A 15,953-nucleotide genomic window follows, 5' to 3' on the forward strand; every position below is an offset into this window, starting at 1 on the left:
CACATGTATCAAAGTCTCCTATTAATCACAACATTGGCACTTGGAAGCCAATTGAAATCCATTGGACTTCAATCGTATATCAACTGGTATCCAATCATGAATAGTTCTCTAAAAAAAGAAGGATATCTTCGGCAGAATGCTTCTATGTTATACTAAATCAAAACGTTATTTACAATTTGTTTTTTCCATACCACCTCCTAGGCACATTTGGTAATGTAGTTGCCATTTGATGTAGGAAGCCAATATGAGGTATCATCCTCTGAGTTTCCAATAGGAATGCTAACTAAATCGTCAACCATAAACTCTGATGGACTACTTAAAACTTGGCTAAATCTCATGCATCATTCTCATAAAAACGGTTAACTTTAATGATAGTGTGGGAGTGAAAGAGAAAGGATCTTACCAAGGGTTGTTCACCCATCCAATAATCATGCAAAAAAAATAATTCACCTTTACCAACCTTCCATTTGATGTCCTCTTCAGCTATTCAGCAATTATTCAACAATAGTTTCCAAGTTGGAGAGTCATGGATTTTTGCTTGGACTTGCATTGGAATTTGACCCCTGCAATATTTGGATTTCATGAATCTTGACCATAGAATATTTGATGTCCTAAATTGCCACCAAAGCTTGAGGTTAAAAGCTTCAAAAACATCCATTAAGCTTTGAATGTCTAGGCCCCCTTCATTACCAGGAAAGTAAATTTTCTTCCTAGTTGCTAATGTATATGTTTGGAAGATACAATATCCCCCCATCGAAAGTTGTTAAATATTCTTTCAATTTTCTCAACAACACAAAGTGGAGGCTTTAGCACTTGCAATAGATATAAAGTCATGGAAAAAAGCACACTCTTTACCAAGGTGATCCGCCCCTTGGAGTAAGGACTTTGTTTTCCCAACCTAAAATTTTGCCTCTAATTTTAGATATAAGGGAGTTAAAGAGAAAAGATTTTTTGGGTCCCTAATATAGTGGTGCTCCCAAATAAGTTATCAACCGCCTTTTGTGAATAAATCTCATAGTAAAGTGAAGAATCTACACTCTAATGTCAACCATTTTATTGCCTGTGATAAAACAACTTTTCTACTGATTTATTTTTTGCCTAGATATCACCTCATACTCCTTCAAAAATTCTAAATTTTTTCCAATGATGAATGATTTCCATTAGTGAAAATAATTATATCATCAGCAAAAGAGAGATGACTTACCACCATAGAACATCTTGCTGAGTAATGTAGAGAATTATATTTTCCATAAAGCTCATTCAACCCTTTAGACAGGTACACTGTCGCTAAAATAAAAAGAGATGGAGATATCAAATCACCTTGCCTTAATCCTCTCTCAGATATAAAATATCTTACTGATTCACCGTTAATCAATAAAGAAAACTAGGAATTAGATATACATCTCTGAATCAAACTAATCCACTACTCGTTAAAACCAAAATGCTGCATCATGGTGAATAAGAAATTCCAGATTAATTGGTCATAAGCTTTCATCATGTCAAGCTTCAAGGCAATATTACCTATTAGAATTGTTAGCTTAATGAATAACCAACAATAATGTCCAAGAGGGAGGTTAATCTTTTATTTCATGTTTAGTCCTTCATATTTTCTTTTTTTTTCACTTAAGTCCTTCAATATATTTTCTTTCTTTTCAATTTGGTTCTCCAACTTTTCTTTCTTTTCAATTTAATCCTTCTCCCAAACTTTTCTTTCTTTTCAATTAAGTCCTGCTACAAAGAATTGATTTCTTTTCTTCAAAAGTGTCGATTTTTCTCAACATGTAATACTTCCTTTTGCTTCTAGAATCTAAGAATCAACTTTTTCTCTATCCAATGATTGATTATTTTAACACAACCACTTATTCCAAAGACTTACGCACATATATCATTATCTAAAATCCTCAAACACGTTAAAATTTCAAATTCATATACTCCTATAATCATAGACATATCCTTAAATCCATATGCACATATATCAAATTTCATGTTAACTCATTAAATAGCTTAGCAACATCGTACATAGTTTATATTAAAGTCGAGGGTGTTATATCATAGAATCAATCTCTTTTCTTCAAAAGATTGATTCTTCTTAACATAGAATCAATCTCGTCTCTTCAAAAGATTGATTCTTCTCAACATAGAATCAATCTCTTCTTTTCAAAAGATTGATTCTTGTTGAAACAAAATAGTTCACATCTGTTTTGCCACTTGAGAATCGACTTCTTCTTTATTCTTTCCAAGGCAAATTTCACATTTAGACCATTTTCCAGCTTTTATTCTATTCTTTTGTCCATCATATGCCCTTTTTCTATTAATTTGACTTAGCAATTGAGTCTAAACTCCCATACACTTAGCCTTCTCAATATTTCATACATTTTCATACATATTCTCATATTTGCATATGGCCATCTCATCCCAACCATCATGGCATCTCACATGCTTGTACCTTACAAGCTCATATCACACAGTCTCTCATACTCCAATCTATGTGCAACTTAGTTTTCATGCTTAATTTCCTTTACCTAGGTCGGGCGTTACACATTATCACCAACAAAAATTACCAACGAAAACCAATCAATAGCGACCAATCATGTTACCAACAAATTGGATACTTTGCCAATCTACAATCCGACGAAATGTTTTGTCGACGATTTACCAATGAAGAACTTAGTTGCCAACGAAATGACATTTACCGACTATGGTATTTTTTTCCTAGATATCAACAGAATATTCCATTGATATTTTCAATTTTTGATAAATATTAACTTTTTTTTTATATAATTGGGGAAAAGAGGATTCGAACCTTACTCTTTAAGCAGGGGGATCATGCACCAACTAATAAGCCAAATGTTCTGGTGCCGATGAATATTAACCTTTACCTATGGATATTTTCGTAGATAAAAACATTAAATTTGATTCCGTTTGCAATAAAAATCGCATTCTCGTTGATCATGAAAAAGATATTGTCATGAGAAGAATATTCTCATGATAATATTTTAAATTAAACATGATAATTTGATACCACCTATTAAAATCTTGGTAACATGACTCACAATCTCAATACCAAACTCAACCTTAGAGTTCACCGGTAGATATTGAACGGTGGATCTAGCACAAGATAGTGGATTTTTCTAGTTCTTCATTTTTCTCCTTCAGTTTGGAGCCCAAAAAAAAATAGAAAGAGTTGGTTTTAAAAAAAAATTCATATATTGAAGGATATTTTCTAAAATATTGAAAAGAAAGATTAAGTCTTGGGTTTCCATCAAGGAGAAAATACGTTTCTGGGTTCTTTCTTTTTCATAGAGAGGAGAGGTTCTAATTTTTTTTCTTTCGCCTATGTAAAAATTTTATAGTTTTAGGTTAAGTTTTTAATTCTTAATTGTTAACCCAAATTACAATAAAAAATTGTTAACCTTAATTAAAATTTAACACATATAGAGAGGATTAACCGGTAAAAGAAAAAAGAACACTATGCTGATGAGGCAAAATCTTGCTGATAGCACATTAGGATTTGAGAAGATTTTTTTGGAGGAAACATACGAGTAAAGGTTAAAGTACCTAATCTGTTTGTTTAGCCAAGATAGATCATTGTTGCTGGTATATGATCATGTATAGTTCATAAGGAGGGCATGGATGATGATATAAGAGATGGAAGCATAGGATAATTTGGAAATTAGAGTTGGTGATGCAATGCACGGCACATGGGAATAGGGTATATAAATTGTTAGAAAAATGGCAAGAAAGTTACAACAAAAGGGAAGTGGTGGAACATAAGATGACAAAAGGGCAAGAAAACATTGGGTTCACGGGTTTCCTTCATCATAAAGAATAACAAAAAAAATGGAAAAAGGCTTCATAGTTCACGGGGTTCCCACTTCATGTTTTTTACTCAGCCACACATCCCCCATGCCCATTCCCCAATCACCCTATCAATCAATGAGTTAGCCAGAAAGAAACAGAAACAGAAACTTTATCAATCGTCTCCCCCATTTCCCTAACAGTTTACCAAGTGATCAGTTGCGCTGCTGCTGCTTAATTTAGTCATGTCTCCTTCTTCTTCAGCTAGTTGGACTCTGGTCCCAAGGCTCTTTCTCCTAGCCTGCTTCTTCACTTCTAAGTGGCTAATGGCCATAGATGGGGCTGCAACCGTGAAGGTTGGCAACATCTCGAAAGTAGAAGATGCGCAGAATTACCATATATACTATGGGCAGACCTTCAAAGTCATAAAGAATGTCATTGACGGCAAGAGCTATCTTCTCATCCAGGTACTCTTCCATCCGCACCCCATCCATTTATACTTTCTATTTATTTGAAAAGTTATATGAAAGCTGAAAAACAACACGTAAAGTGCCAAATCATTAATTGATTCAAATTGGATAAATGATTCCAATTTTTTAAATCAATTTTAACATACTAACTCTATATATGGTAAAGTCATGCATTTTATTTTTCTAAGTAAATTATATATATTTCTAAATATTTGCTGTTTTTAATTCGAATTGATATACCGTTAATCCTAAAGTTTATTAATCAATGAATTTGGTAATCGAAAGTGGAAATTAAAAATGGTACGCATAGTTGGCATCTACATGGTTGCCAACTTAGCAAGCTATTGGCATGTGGCACTAAGAAAAAGCTATTTTCTTTTGAAAATACAAAAACTAAACTTTGTCAGAAAGATTATTATTTTAATAAGAAAATAATAAAATATTATATTATTATGTTAATAATTTATATTCTTAAATATTCTTTAGAATTAAATTAAATAAATTATTTTTTAATATTAATAATATAGCTAGACTGGATCTGGCCTAAAACTTTCATACACAGCTTCGCTTCGACACAGGTTGGACCTATAGGCGTAGGCAATTAAACTTTCATAGCCCTTGGACCTATTTGAATATTTCCATCTTCATTTTGTGTGTGTATATATAACTTTTATTGAAGATACTGATTTTAAAAGAAATTTGTTATTACTTCATATATTATTTAAAAGGCCTAAAAGGTATTTTTGAACTTGTTTTATGACAAGTTCATCATGAGATTCTCTTAAATTGATTATATAAAAAATTTAAATTGATATCTCCTAAGACTTCATTATATAGGTTGAGTATATAGAAATTTAAATATTTTAATAAATTTTAGTAGATAGATATTTTTATTGAAAATTACAACTAAGTTTCCACTGTTCATTATATAGGTTGAGTATATAGAAATTTAAATATTTTAATAAATTTTAGTAGATAGATATTTTTATTGAAAATTACAACTAAGTTTCCACTGTTCAATAAGTATGAAAAAATTTTACATATAAATACTATTTTTAATCAATTTTTAACATATTAAATTTAAACTCAAAGTGATTCTCAAATATTAAATGCTGGGATGTCCCTTCACAAAATTTCCACACTAAATTTAAAGGACAATAATTTAAAAATTGGGCAAGTTCTGTACGAGTTATTGCAATGAAAACTATCAAAAAAGTTGAATAAGTGCTATTTCATAAGCTAATCTATGTAATTCTGTCTAAGTCAATATGAACAAAATTTTAAATTTCCTTATTTAAAGTAGTGATGGGTATGATTAAAATTTGGAAATGTGAGGAAACATGATTTATCAATTTTTTGAAAAAGTAATATTCAGTTGGAAACTAATACTTACCCAGCAAAACTTAAATACATTTCTTTAATTTTTTAAATGTTTACGATTTTATATATGTTCTTTTATGTGTATATATATGTGCATGATAATTAAAAAAATTTATGTGGAGGTTTACAAGGACAGTCTATCTTTACGACTCTTAAGAAATACTTAAAATTTATTATTTATCAAATAAATTTAAAGATTAGAAAATTGATAGATAGTTCATATATTCATATAATTTGTAAATATAATTTAAAAACGAAATTTGAAAAGTAACACTTATGAGTCTACATGACTATATTTAACTCAAATATTATTAGTTATAATAAAGATAGTTAGAAGATTGTATAGCAATTCATGCATATTAATCCATAGCTTCAAAATAAAATGAAATAGTATTGATCCATATTATAGTTTTTAAATGGATAAACTATCCTCATCCCTCTAAGTTTTGGTCATAATTTCATGTAGGTCCATTAATATTCAAAATGAACAGTCTACCCAAAAAAATATCTTTCACTAGACATATAAGTTCTATAGGTAATCAATCGTCAATGTTTTCGTTAGTTTAATGACATGATAATATTTTTATGATAATTTTACCTTTCATAAATTTTAAAAATTACCACTATATAAAATACAATTTCTTCATTTTTAGAATTTTTTCTTTCTCTAGCCAAGTATTCTCTCTCCGTCTTTCACTAAATTTTCTCCATTGTGGATGGCGATGACAAATGGCAACGATGGACGTTGATCGGATGTTCCCCAACTAGATCCAATCACAGGAATGCTAAATTGGACGTTCCCTAGCCAAAGCCAACTATGAGAACGTCGAATCTAGTACTCCCTCATGCTCGTTGACGGCACCAGATCTAACGCTCCCTTGCACTTGTCGACATTCTCGTGGCTAGATCCAACCAGGGAGCATCGACAAGCAAGATGGAGCGTCAGATTTAACGGCATCGACGAGCATCAACTAGCATGAGAGAGCATCAGATCTGAAGGGGAGTGCTAGATCCGGCCACGAGGTGACTAGTGGTCGTAAGGGAGTGTCGTTGTCCAACTTGAGTAAAAGGAAAAGGTAGAGAAAGAATGAGGGTATTTTAGACATTTCATGCTTGCTCGTTAACTTCGTTTACATGTTGGGGCGGACTAAGGGCTGGCCAGGGGCGAAGCCTCCTTATGGACATACTGAATAATGTTTTTTTATTTTTTAATAATTTTCTTAATGGCCCCCCCAAAAATAAATTTTTATTTAATAATTAATACAAATAAAGAATAACAAAATAATTTCATATGCTTGACTCAATTTTAAACTTTTTTTTATTTTTTTCAATTTATATTATTATCATTTTTATTTATTTATTTATTTCTATTTTATTTACTCATATGTTCTATATCTCTATATACTTTCTTTCACAAATTTATATGAACCATCAATCACATTCTTTTTCTTTCTTTTTTATTATGTCATATGTGGATTCTATCTTCTACTTGTCATGTGCTTCTTTTTCTATTATGTGGATTTTATTTTCTATGATTTTAATCTTTAAAAATAAATAAATTATTATGTAATTTTCAAATATAAGTTACAATGTTGCATTGCTACTTAGAATTTCATCAATATGCTATTCTTTATTTAAAATAACCATTGTATCTTAGCATGTATGTTGCAAACTTTAAGTAACAAGGATATACATGTAAATTGATAAAATAAAATAATTGTATTTCTTTCAATACTATTTTATTTAATATATTTATTTTTAACAACTCTCAAAATTATTTTTTATTTAATAATTAATTTTATTCTTCAAACTGTTTGATAAAATTAGAGTCAGTATGGTTAGCATATTGCTAGTTAAGCCCAACAAATAAATTCTAAACAATATGTTAAGCCTATCAAATTTACAAAAAAATAAAAGTGAATCCATTAATCCAAACCCATTAAGTTTTAATATAAGTTTAAGCCTATCATAACATATTCTATCTTAACATTCCAACCTAATAGCCTATCATTACATATTATATCTCAATAATTCAACCTATAACCCAATATGTTAATTAGCAATTTAGGAAGCAAATAGAAAATAAGAAAAGAGTTAGAACACACAAAGTAAAGAGACAATTCATTGAAGTTTGAAAAATTGTTTTCTCTTTCATTCTTGGGCACAAAGAGTGAGAGATACTCATTTTATAGTTTCATTCAATTATATATATAAATGACATCATCATTATTATTAATGTGCATTTTTTGTATATTCAATGCCTTTTGAATTTTATTTACTTTTTTAAATGAGTGATAATTAAATTATATATAAAATTCTCTTTAACTGTTTAATGTCTCTTTTTGTTTGACCCCCGGCTCTGCCCCTGGGACGAATTGTCCATTTCTAATACTAATGATCATCTGTGGTATTATGACCAAAATTTAAAGAGGGTCAAGTATTTTACTTTTTTTAAAATACTTCCCTTTGCTTAATTTCTAAGGCTAGAGAAACAGTATTAGAATGTAATGTATTCTTGAAAATACCTATTAAGATTGAATAGTATTCATAATTCTCCCATTAAAAGTTGAATAATAATTTTTTTAATTTCGAAATAGTTTTTAATTATAATTTTCAAATTACTAATTATTTACTTAAAAATTTTAGAAAATTTGATATCATGTGCTTTACAAGGGAACAAAGCTAATTTATATTAAAAATAAATATTTATAAAAATTATATTAAAAACCATTAAAATAAGTTTCAAATCTTAGTATTTGTGTAAGGGATGATACACCATTCAATCAATCACACATTTTGAAAATTAACTTCTTGAAACTAAAAATAAATTAACCTTTTTTCTATGCAAAAGAACAAGAATTGAAACTATTCAACAATTTCTTAGTAAGTAAGTTGATCATACTCCTCTCATTAACTTTTTTTTTTTTGAAAAATTCCTATCATTTACTATTTAATCTTGATATCTCAACAACCTTTAGTAACCAATATAATTTGATTATAAATCTTTCATTTTTGTTTCTTATATTTTCATGACATGAATAATATTTTTTTTGACATAATACTTGAAAAAGTTCTAAATTATTTAAGAAAATTTAAATATGTTTTTATTTTTCTATTGTGTTCAATCAAGTTCCTATATTTTTATTTTAAATCAATTAGGTCCTTATGATTAATGGTCGACTAATTATTATTTGTCAAGATTTCAATTGTCATTTAGTGTCCATGTGGAGTTGATGTGGAGGATGAAAATGTCATATGATTATGTCATCATGTCACATCAGAGTCATGTAGCATAGAATGATAAGTGGCATTTTGATACAATTAGCCAACAGTTAAAGTACCACATAGGTTCTTATACTATAGTGTTTTTGTCAAGTTAATCCCTCTATCCCAAAACTGGTTAATTTAGTCACCATATTCCTAGATTTTGTGCAATCAAGTCCTTTTACCTAACTCCATCCAAATTGATCATTAGTATTGTTGACATATCAAATGTTGCTGATGTGACACTAATGTGTCAAACAAAAAAACTTTTTACCACGTCGTATGAACGAAATTAAACAAAATTGTAAAGTACATGGATTAAATTAAACAAAACTCTATAGTCCAATGACTAAATTAAACAAAATTCTACAATATAATGATTAAATTGAGCAAGCTTTATCATACATGGACTAAATTAGGTACTTTTATCATTTTTTGTCTAGTATTATTACATTTGTACCAAAAATGTACTTTTACACATCAAATAATTAAAAATTATTAATTTTTCATATTACAAAAAAAATACAAACTAATTACATTGTCTAATTATAAAAAGATCATACCTAGTTACAAAAGGAATTTATTTATAGAAAGAACCAATGGTTCACCTCCAGATCAATATCTAAAAGTATTGAGCTATAATTTTCAAGCATATGCACATGAGAAAAACATACGCATACCTCTCAAAATTACATGGATGAACTAAATTGAGCCAAAATTTTTGTAATATATTCCCTGTATTCACACTACTAACGTTGCCTATTCTTAACATCCATTCAAAATAACAAAAAAACAACAAATCATTTGACATTTTTTATGTAAAAAAAAAAACATTTTGACTAGCTAGTTACAAAAACAAGTGTAAGACCTAATAAACCACAAAAACAAGTGTAGTAGCAATTCAAACCACATAGCAAAATAACAACAAATAACATTTCACATTAGCACAATGAACCACACAACAGATCAATTGTCATTTTTAATTCTTTCTTGAGTTGGAAAATTAGCAACTTTCGAATTCGATCTATTGGTTTGCTTCTTTGTACAATTTCCTCTTGGTAAATCAGGAGGATCCAATTGTGCACAATGTCACATATAATACAGAGATTAAATTATTGCTAGTTTTTTAGGTAGATGGACTAAATTGAAAAAACAACTGATAAATTTGTTGCTATTGCCACAAGAAATTGCACAAAAGAAGTAAACTAGTTTATCAAAAAAATAAATTTTATTCAATTTAGTCCTTTTACCTAACATTTCCCAATGTAATGTGAAATAAAAAAATGGTAAGAGTATTCAGTAAGTCCCTATATCATAGAGTTTTGTTAAATTTAATCATTTTATCCAAAATTTTTTTAATTTAGTTCCTATACTTTACTATTTGTTATAATTTGATTTTTATGACGTGACACAAAAAATCCACGTGACTAATTTTTTTACCTACTTTTTTTTATATATGAAATGTTAGTGTCAAAATACATGTTGCCGCTGCACATGGTGAATCTCTACTTTGGTGCCAGCAGACGCGTGTAACTCAATGCGTCAAACAGTTTCGTTTTCCTTGTCTCTTACACTATTTTCATATCTTTTCTTTTCAATTCCAATATCACAGACTTCAGATTTCTCTTTCTCCCTCGATATTCAACCAAAATTGACATACAATACATGAGAAAGCTTATGGAATGTGCTTTCCAACCATACTATTCCTTAAATAATTTTAGATTTAATCTATATGTCAAGCACATTCATAACATATAATTTCATGAAATAAACATATAAATGTGTCAAATTCTATTGGTAATGATCATAATTCAAATTTGAATTCGATTATTGTTTTAAAATCTTTTTTCTTAAGTAATGAAAATGTTATGTTCATTTTCTTTTTGTCTCGATTTTGTCATTTTTATTCGACTTTCATAAAATTCAAGAAAATGACTTATATTTATATGGTTTATATTAAAATTTGAGTGTTAGTATTATATTTTTTCGTTTTTGGAAATTTAAATTCTTTCTTTCTCATGTTGTAACCATATTGTATTTAAATAAATGGCGTTGAATAGAGTGATTCAAGGATGGCTGGAAGGACAAGATATTGCACCTCAAGGATCAAGTCATTCGTCATCCCCTTGTCCAACTTTTCAGCGGATACTAACAGCTTTCCAGGTATTATTGGGGGAGGGATGGGGTAAAACAATTAAATACATATAAATTCATGGTTTCATATAAATATATAAACAATAGAATTAGAATTAAAATCTGACAATTTAATGCAAAAAAAAAGGAATATAAGAGAAAATAAAAGATTAATAATAAATTAATTTGTGCAAAGAATATAATATAACATATTTAAAAGAAAATACATTGTGGTGATTAGTTTGATTCATATTTAATTATTTGTAAAAGATAAGAGAGTTCCATGGGCCGAACGTGGCCTCGGCTTTGACAACACCCAACCCCAATTCCTACCTTCGGCTCTATTTGGGCCGACCATTCTAAACAGATTTTTCGTGATCCAAAATTATAAAGGGTGGATCCACAATGTATCCTTCGATATTATAATGATTTAACAAAATTTAATATGAAATAATACCATTTAATGTATTATGTGATTATAACATTTTATATTAATTTATTTAATAAATTAGATAATAACAATATTATATGAATGATATGAAATTATAATATGGTTAATAATAATAATAATGATATTATTAGGTAAAGTTTTTTTTTAAAAAATTAAATTAAATATATTTTCATTTTTATTCAATTCTTAAAATTCTATTTTGTCTATTGAATTATATATATGCAACAATTTCAACTTTTTCTTTTTCAATACGAAACAATATTATTTTTATAAAACATGCTTTATGTTTTTAAAATTTTTTAAAATAAAATGAAAACAATTTTTTTTAAATAGAAAATAAAATTGATACCGAAACAAACCTTTTGGACAAAGGAATTTAATTTATTGCTTGTTTTTCTAATTATTGCTGTATGTCATCTTAAAATATTATTATTTCACCTTTATATTATCTAACGAAGTTCTTTTCATGTTTCTTCATTTTTCTACAATTTCAGTTTCGTTTATTGAGGTAAGAACTACAGCCAATAAGTCACCACTCAACAAGTATTGATTATATTTTATGTATAAATATAATATTTCATTAATTTTGTTCATCATATATATATATATATATATATATATATATATATATATTTTCATGCATAAAGAAAGTTATGCAGTGAATTTGGAAAAGTTGCACTTAAAGGAGAAAAAAAAAAGAGAAGAGATATATAATAATTAATTAAATATTTTGACAGCTTCTGGGATTACTAGGAAGCATGAAAGGCATGACATCAAACTCGGTGGCTTCTGAATGCGCATTAAAAATGTATGCAGAAGGAGAAATAAATATAATCAACAAAACTGAGCTGACACAATTTGCAGCACACTTTATTAGTGATAATGCTCAAACACAAGCTTGCAATGTAGCAAACTTTGCTGCTGTTGGAGAGGAGACGCCTCTACAGGTAAGAATATGTGATGTATCTCTCACAACACTCTATATCCCAACTTTTAGGCAAAACTATTAACAACTTCTCCTCATGGTAGACTAAGGATTTTACATAAGAAGTGATTAAAGGGTAATTATAAAAAATTATAAAAAAATAAAAAAAATAAATCAAAAACTAAGAGGTGACGGTCGTCACCCCTATCACCACTTTCGATCTGTCCTGACTTTTCGTATAAGGAAAATACTTTATAAATACATTGTAATGTAGTTTAGCATAAAAACTTGCATGATTTGTATTCAGTTTTAGATTAAGCTAAACAAAATTTTGTTTTGTGTTTGACGATAGAGAGCAGAATGGATTAAGTTCGTGGGGGCTTTCGCAAATTTGGAAAATAGAGCTAATCAAGTCTACAAAGCGGTGAGCATTACATGTTTTTTTCATAAAAAATAAAATCAAAATTATGTTTTAATGTTTTATAAATTTAACTAATTAACTTCAAATGATGTTTCGACTTCATAAATTAAGGGAATTTTAGTTCTACCATCTGATCATGACGTACTTACTTTTTGCAGGTAAAAGACAATTATTTGTGCTTAACTAAATTTGCAGAGGCCAAGAAAAAAACATTCAAACCAATAGTGGCTTGGATGGAGTATTACAATGTTGGTATAAGACAACATGCATACATATGTTTAAGTACAAGCCTTGTAACATTAACTATACATATTAGCTATATTCTATTTGTCAAAAGTAGAATTTGGAAATTAATTTTCTCATGATTAATAACTTAGCATGATGAGTTTTTGATTCTATATACTATTTAGCATTTCTTTGTGATTTTACCCCGAAATTTACAATGATTTATATATTTTTAAATTTTTTTGATTAAAAACGTTGAACCATATAGATGTCACGTATAGAAACCCTTTTGTTTTTTTTTTTTTTTTTGCGATCGTTGGCATCTATATATTTAGCATAGAGAATCCCGGTTGATTTTATGCATAGTATTTTACTTAGTAAGATTTTGGAATTCCACCTCTTAGTCACTTCAAGATCAAACTCTCAATGTTTTCTTTTCATTATATTATGTGAAGAACACATTTATCTTATGTATCTAGTATTCTTTGATATAGTTTACTTTATTTCTTTATATCAAAATCATGTATATACTATGTAAAGTTACAAAAATGAATCTGACTATTTTTATTAATTATTCAGCAACATATGGATATTGAAAAATGAAGGAAAAAGTAAGGAAGAATATGGTTGATATATTATTGAAATTGACTTACCTTTTGGCACGCAGGGCATATGGTCTTTCACAAAGGAAACATATAAGTTAAAGGTATTACATCAATTTTAAATTTGTTCCATATATAGAATATATTGTTGTAGATGTAGAATATGCATGGTTGTTTAATTAATTGATAAAATGATACCATACATCCTTTTTAACAATATAAATAAAGCACACTATGACTTAAATTTTTAATCTTTACTTTAACCTGGAAACCCTGAAGCATTCCAATTTATGTTGCAATTTCTTTTAAGAACTAATTACATATTCGGTATCCAAATTGCAATAAAATTATTGATTTGGTACTTGAAGAAGATAAATTTACAATTAACTGCTCCAACTTTTATTCTGTTAAGTAGATTGCCCATTTCACTAATTCTGTCAGTCGTTACTCACGGCAAAAAATAACAGATAGAAGTTAAGACACATGACGTATTCTTATTTGTTGTTCTTTTATCATGCCACTCATTTAATTATACAAGTTAGTTTTAGGGACAAACTACTTAATAGAAACAAAATTTTAATACCTAATTACGATTTTTTTAAATTTTAGATACTAAATAGAATATTTGATAATAATTTCAATATTAAATGTGTAAATTTTAAATTTTAGATACTTTAACGGTCGACTATTCTACTCTTATAATTAATATTATTTGTATAATGTATGCTAAACTTGAAAATAGTACGTGGAAGATGCAGGAGGAGAGAATGTGGATGGCTCCATAAACAAGATAACCTATAATATCTCCAATCCAGATGATATTGAAGAATTGCATGCTATCCTATGTGTAAGTTATTATATGCTCATTTTGCAAGTATTTTATTGTGTTTTTATTAGTTAATGCTTCATTATAGATGTGTAGCATAGGCATTAATTTACTTATAATTAATTGTTGGATTTTGATTGCATTGTTTTGTTTCTAGATTAACGTTGTTCCAACATTTTGTTTTTCTCATGCTAATATTTTCTTTATAACAGTTCTAACATCTTATTATTTTTATTTATTTACTTAATTCAGACCATAGACATATTGATTGATGAAACATACACGTCAGATCCAGTTGGATACACTCAGGCAGCATTCCTCCAAAATATAAATATTGAAGATAAATCTTGTTTTGGTTTTGTTACAAACCAAAGCCTATGGAGATATGATAAGAGAATTCAAAATCTAACTACTCTAGGTAAGATCTCTATGCATCTTGATTTCTTCAACTGTTAGTATCACCTTATATATATTTATAAAGTTTGTTTAATCTATTTGTTAGGTGAATGAATATTTATTTCTCTCCTCTTGTTAATAGATTTTCACATGATTTTATTTCACACCATTCATAAATATAATATAAATTTTATTATTATTATTTTTTTACATTGGAAGAAGATTGGTTTGATGGTGCGGTGTCTCAACCTCAGTTGGTTTTAGCTGATCTTATTGAGATTTTGTTCCCAAGTGGAAACTACAACACCACATACTTTAGAAATATTGCTAAGGTAAGAAGAATCATTTGGTAATCAAACTTTTTGTTTTTCCATGTCTTTATATTTACATGTGATTAACATATATATACACATATTACTAACATTTAGGGAGAAGAAGTTATGAGCATTGGGCCCAACATGTGTGATAGGAATATCTCCACAGCAATGGACCCCATAATACCAGCTTGCAGATGATACTTGAGGGTTTTCACTTATCATCTTGATTAGAGGTTTCACCTGATGAGTCGTTTGTACTCACTAGCGATTTTCTTTCTCAAAATTATTAATGTCAAAATTATATTAAGTCCAACAAATATATTTTTTTATTTGATTATCACTTGCACATGCATTTAGGCTCAAATAAATAATTTTTTAAGCAAACTTTTAGCTTAAGAAATACACAAACTTTAAGCAAATTTAATTCAAATGCATTTATAGTTTGAAACGCATTTAAATTTAACAATCTCCCCCTTAAAATATTCAAGATAAGGGACTGAAGAAGAATGAAACTTCCTTTAGATTTTCATTGCATTGTAAGGTATTTATAATACAAGTAGTATATATGATTAGACAAGTCTATAAGTTTGAATACAAAAATGTACGACTGAGATAACATCAGAATTTGAGTTGGATGAGTCTTTAAGCTTTTAATCTATCGGCTTAGTGTTTCCCTCCTCTTCTTGGTTTGAGTGCTCCCTCTAATATTCAAATGTGCTAAGGTAGAGATAGTAGTTGATGTGAT

At 28.5% G+C, this 15,953-nt stretch overlaps 1 protein-coding gene across 8 annotated transcripts; it reads left to right on the forward strand.

The window, feature by feature from the left end:
• The first annotated feature begins 3,792 nt into the window (after nucleotides 1-3,792).
• On the forward strand, nucleotides 3,793-15,556 carry LOC18601267 (plant/protein). Of its 8 annotated transcripts, none has more exons than XM_018120412.2 (12): nucleotides 4,125-4,265; nucleotides 6,417-6,724; nucleotides 10,973-11,075; nucleotides 11,991-12,004; nucleotides 12,234-12,443; nucleotides 12,774-12,845; nucleotides 13,001-13,090; nucleotides 13,735-13,773; nucleotides 14,412-14,516; nucleotides 14,748-14,913; nucleotides 15,111-15,223; nucleotides 15,320-15,556. In XM_018120412.2, exons 3-12 carry the CDS (start codon nucleotides 10,985-10,987, stop codon nucleotides 15,404-15,406), a joined length of 987 nt encoding a protein of 328 aa, XP_017975901.1. In that variant the 5' UTR covers nucleotides 4,125-4,265; nucleotides 6,417-6,724; nucleotides 10,973-10,984; the 3' UTR covers nucleotides 15,407-15,556. The 8 variants fall into 8 exon arrangements, with proteins under 8 accessions (XP_017975898.1, XP_007032211.2, XP_088661339.1 ...); XM_018120411.2 differs by having other exon boundaries at nucleotides 4,166-4,265; nucleotides 6,320-6,724; XM_018120409.2 differs by lacking the exon at nucleotides 6,417-6,724 and having other exon boundaries at nucleotides 3,793-4,265.
• Nucleotides 15,557-15,953: the final 397 nt, after the last annotated feature.

This window comes from Theobroma cacao, chromosome 4 (assembly GCF_053813885.1).
Source record: "Theobroma cacao isolate CCN51 chromosome 4, ASM5381388v1, whole genome shotgun sequence".
In the NCBI taxonomy this organism is placed as follows: Eukaryota; Viridiplantae; Streptophyta; class Magnoliopsida; order Malvales; family Malvaceae; genus Theobroma; species Theobroma cacao.

Coding starts and splice junctions, on each gene's coding strand:
- LOC18601267 (XM_018120409.2), top strand. CDS start 4,044: ATGTCTCCTTCTTCTTCAGCTAGTTGGACTCTGGTCCCAAGGCTCTTT. Junction 14,517..14,747: donor AATTGCATGCTATCCTATGT/GTAAGTTATTAT, acceptor TACTTAATTCAG/ACCATAGACATATTGATTGA. Junction 14,914..15,110: donor TCAAAATCTAACTACTCTAG/GTAAGATCTCTA, acceptor TTACATTGGAAG/AAGATTGGTTTGATGGTGCG.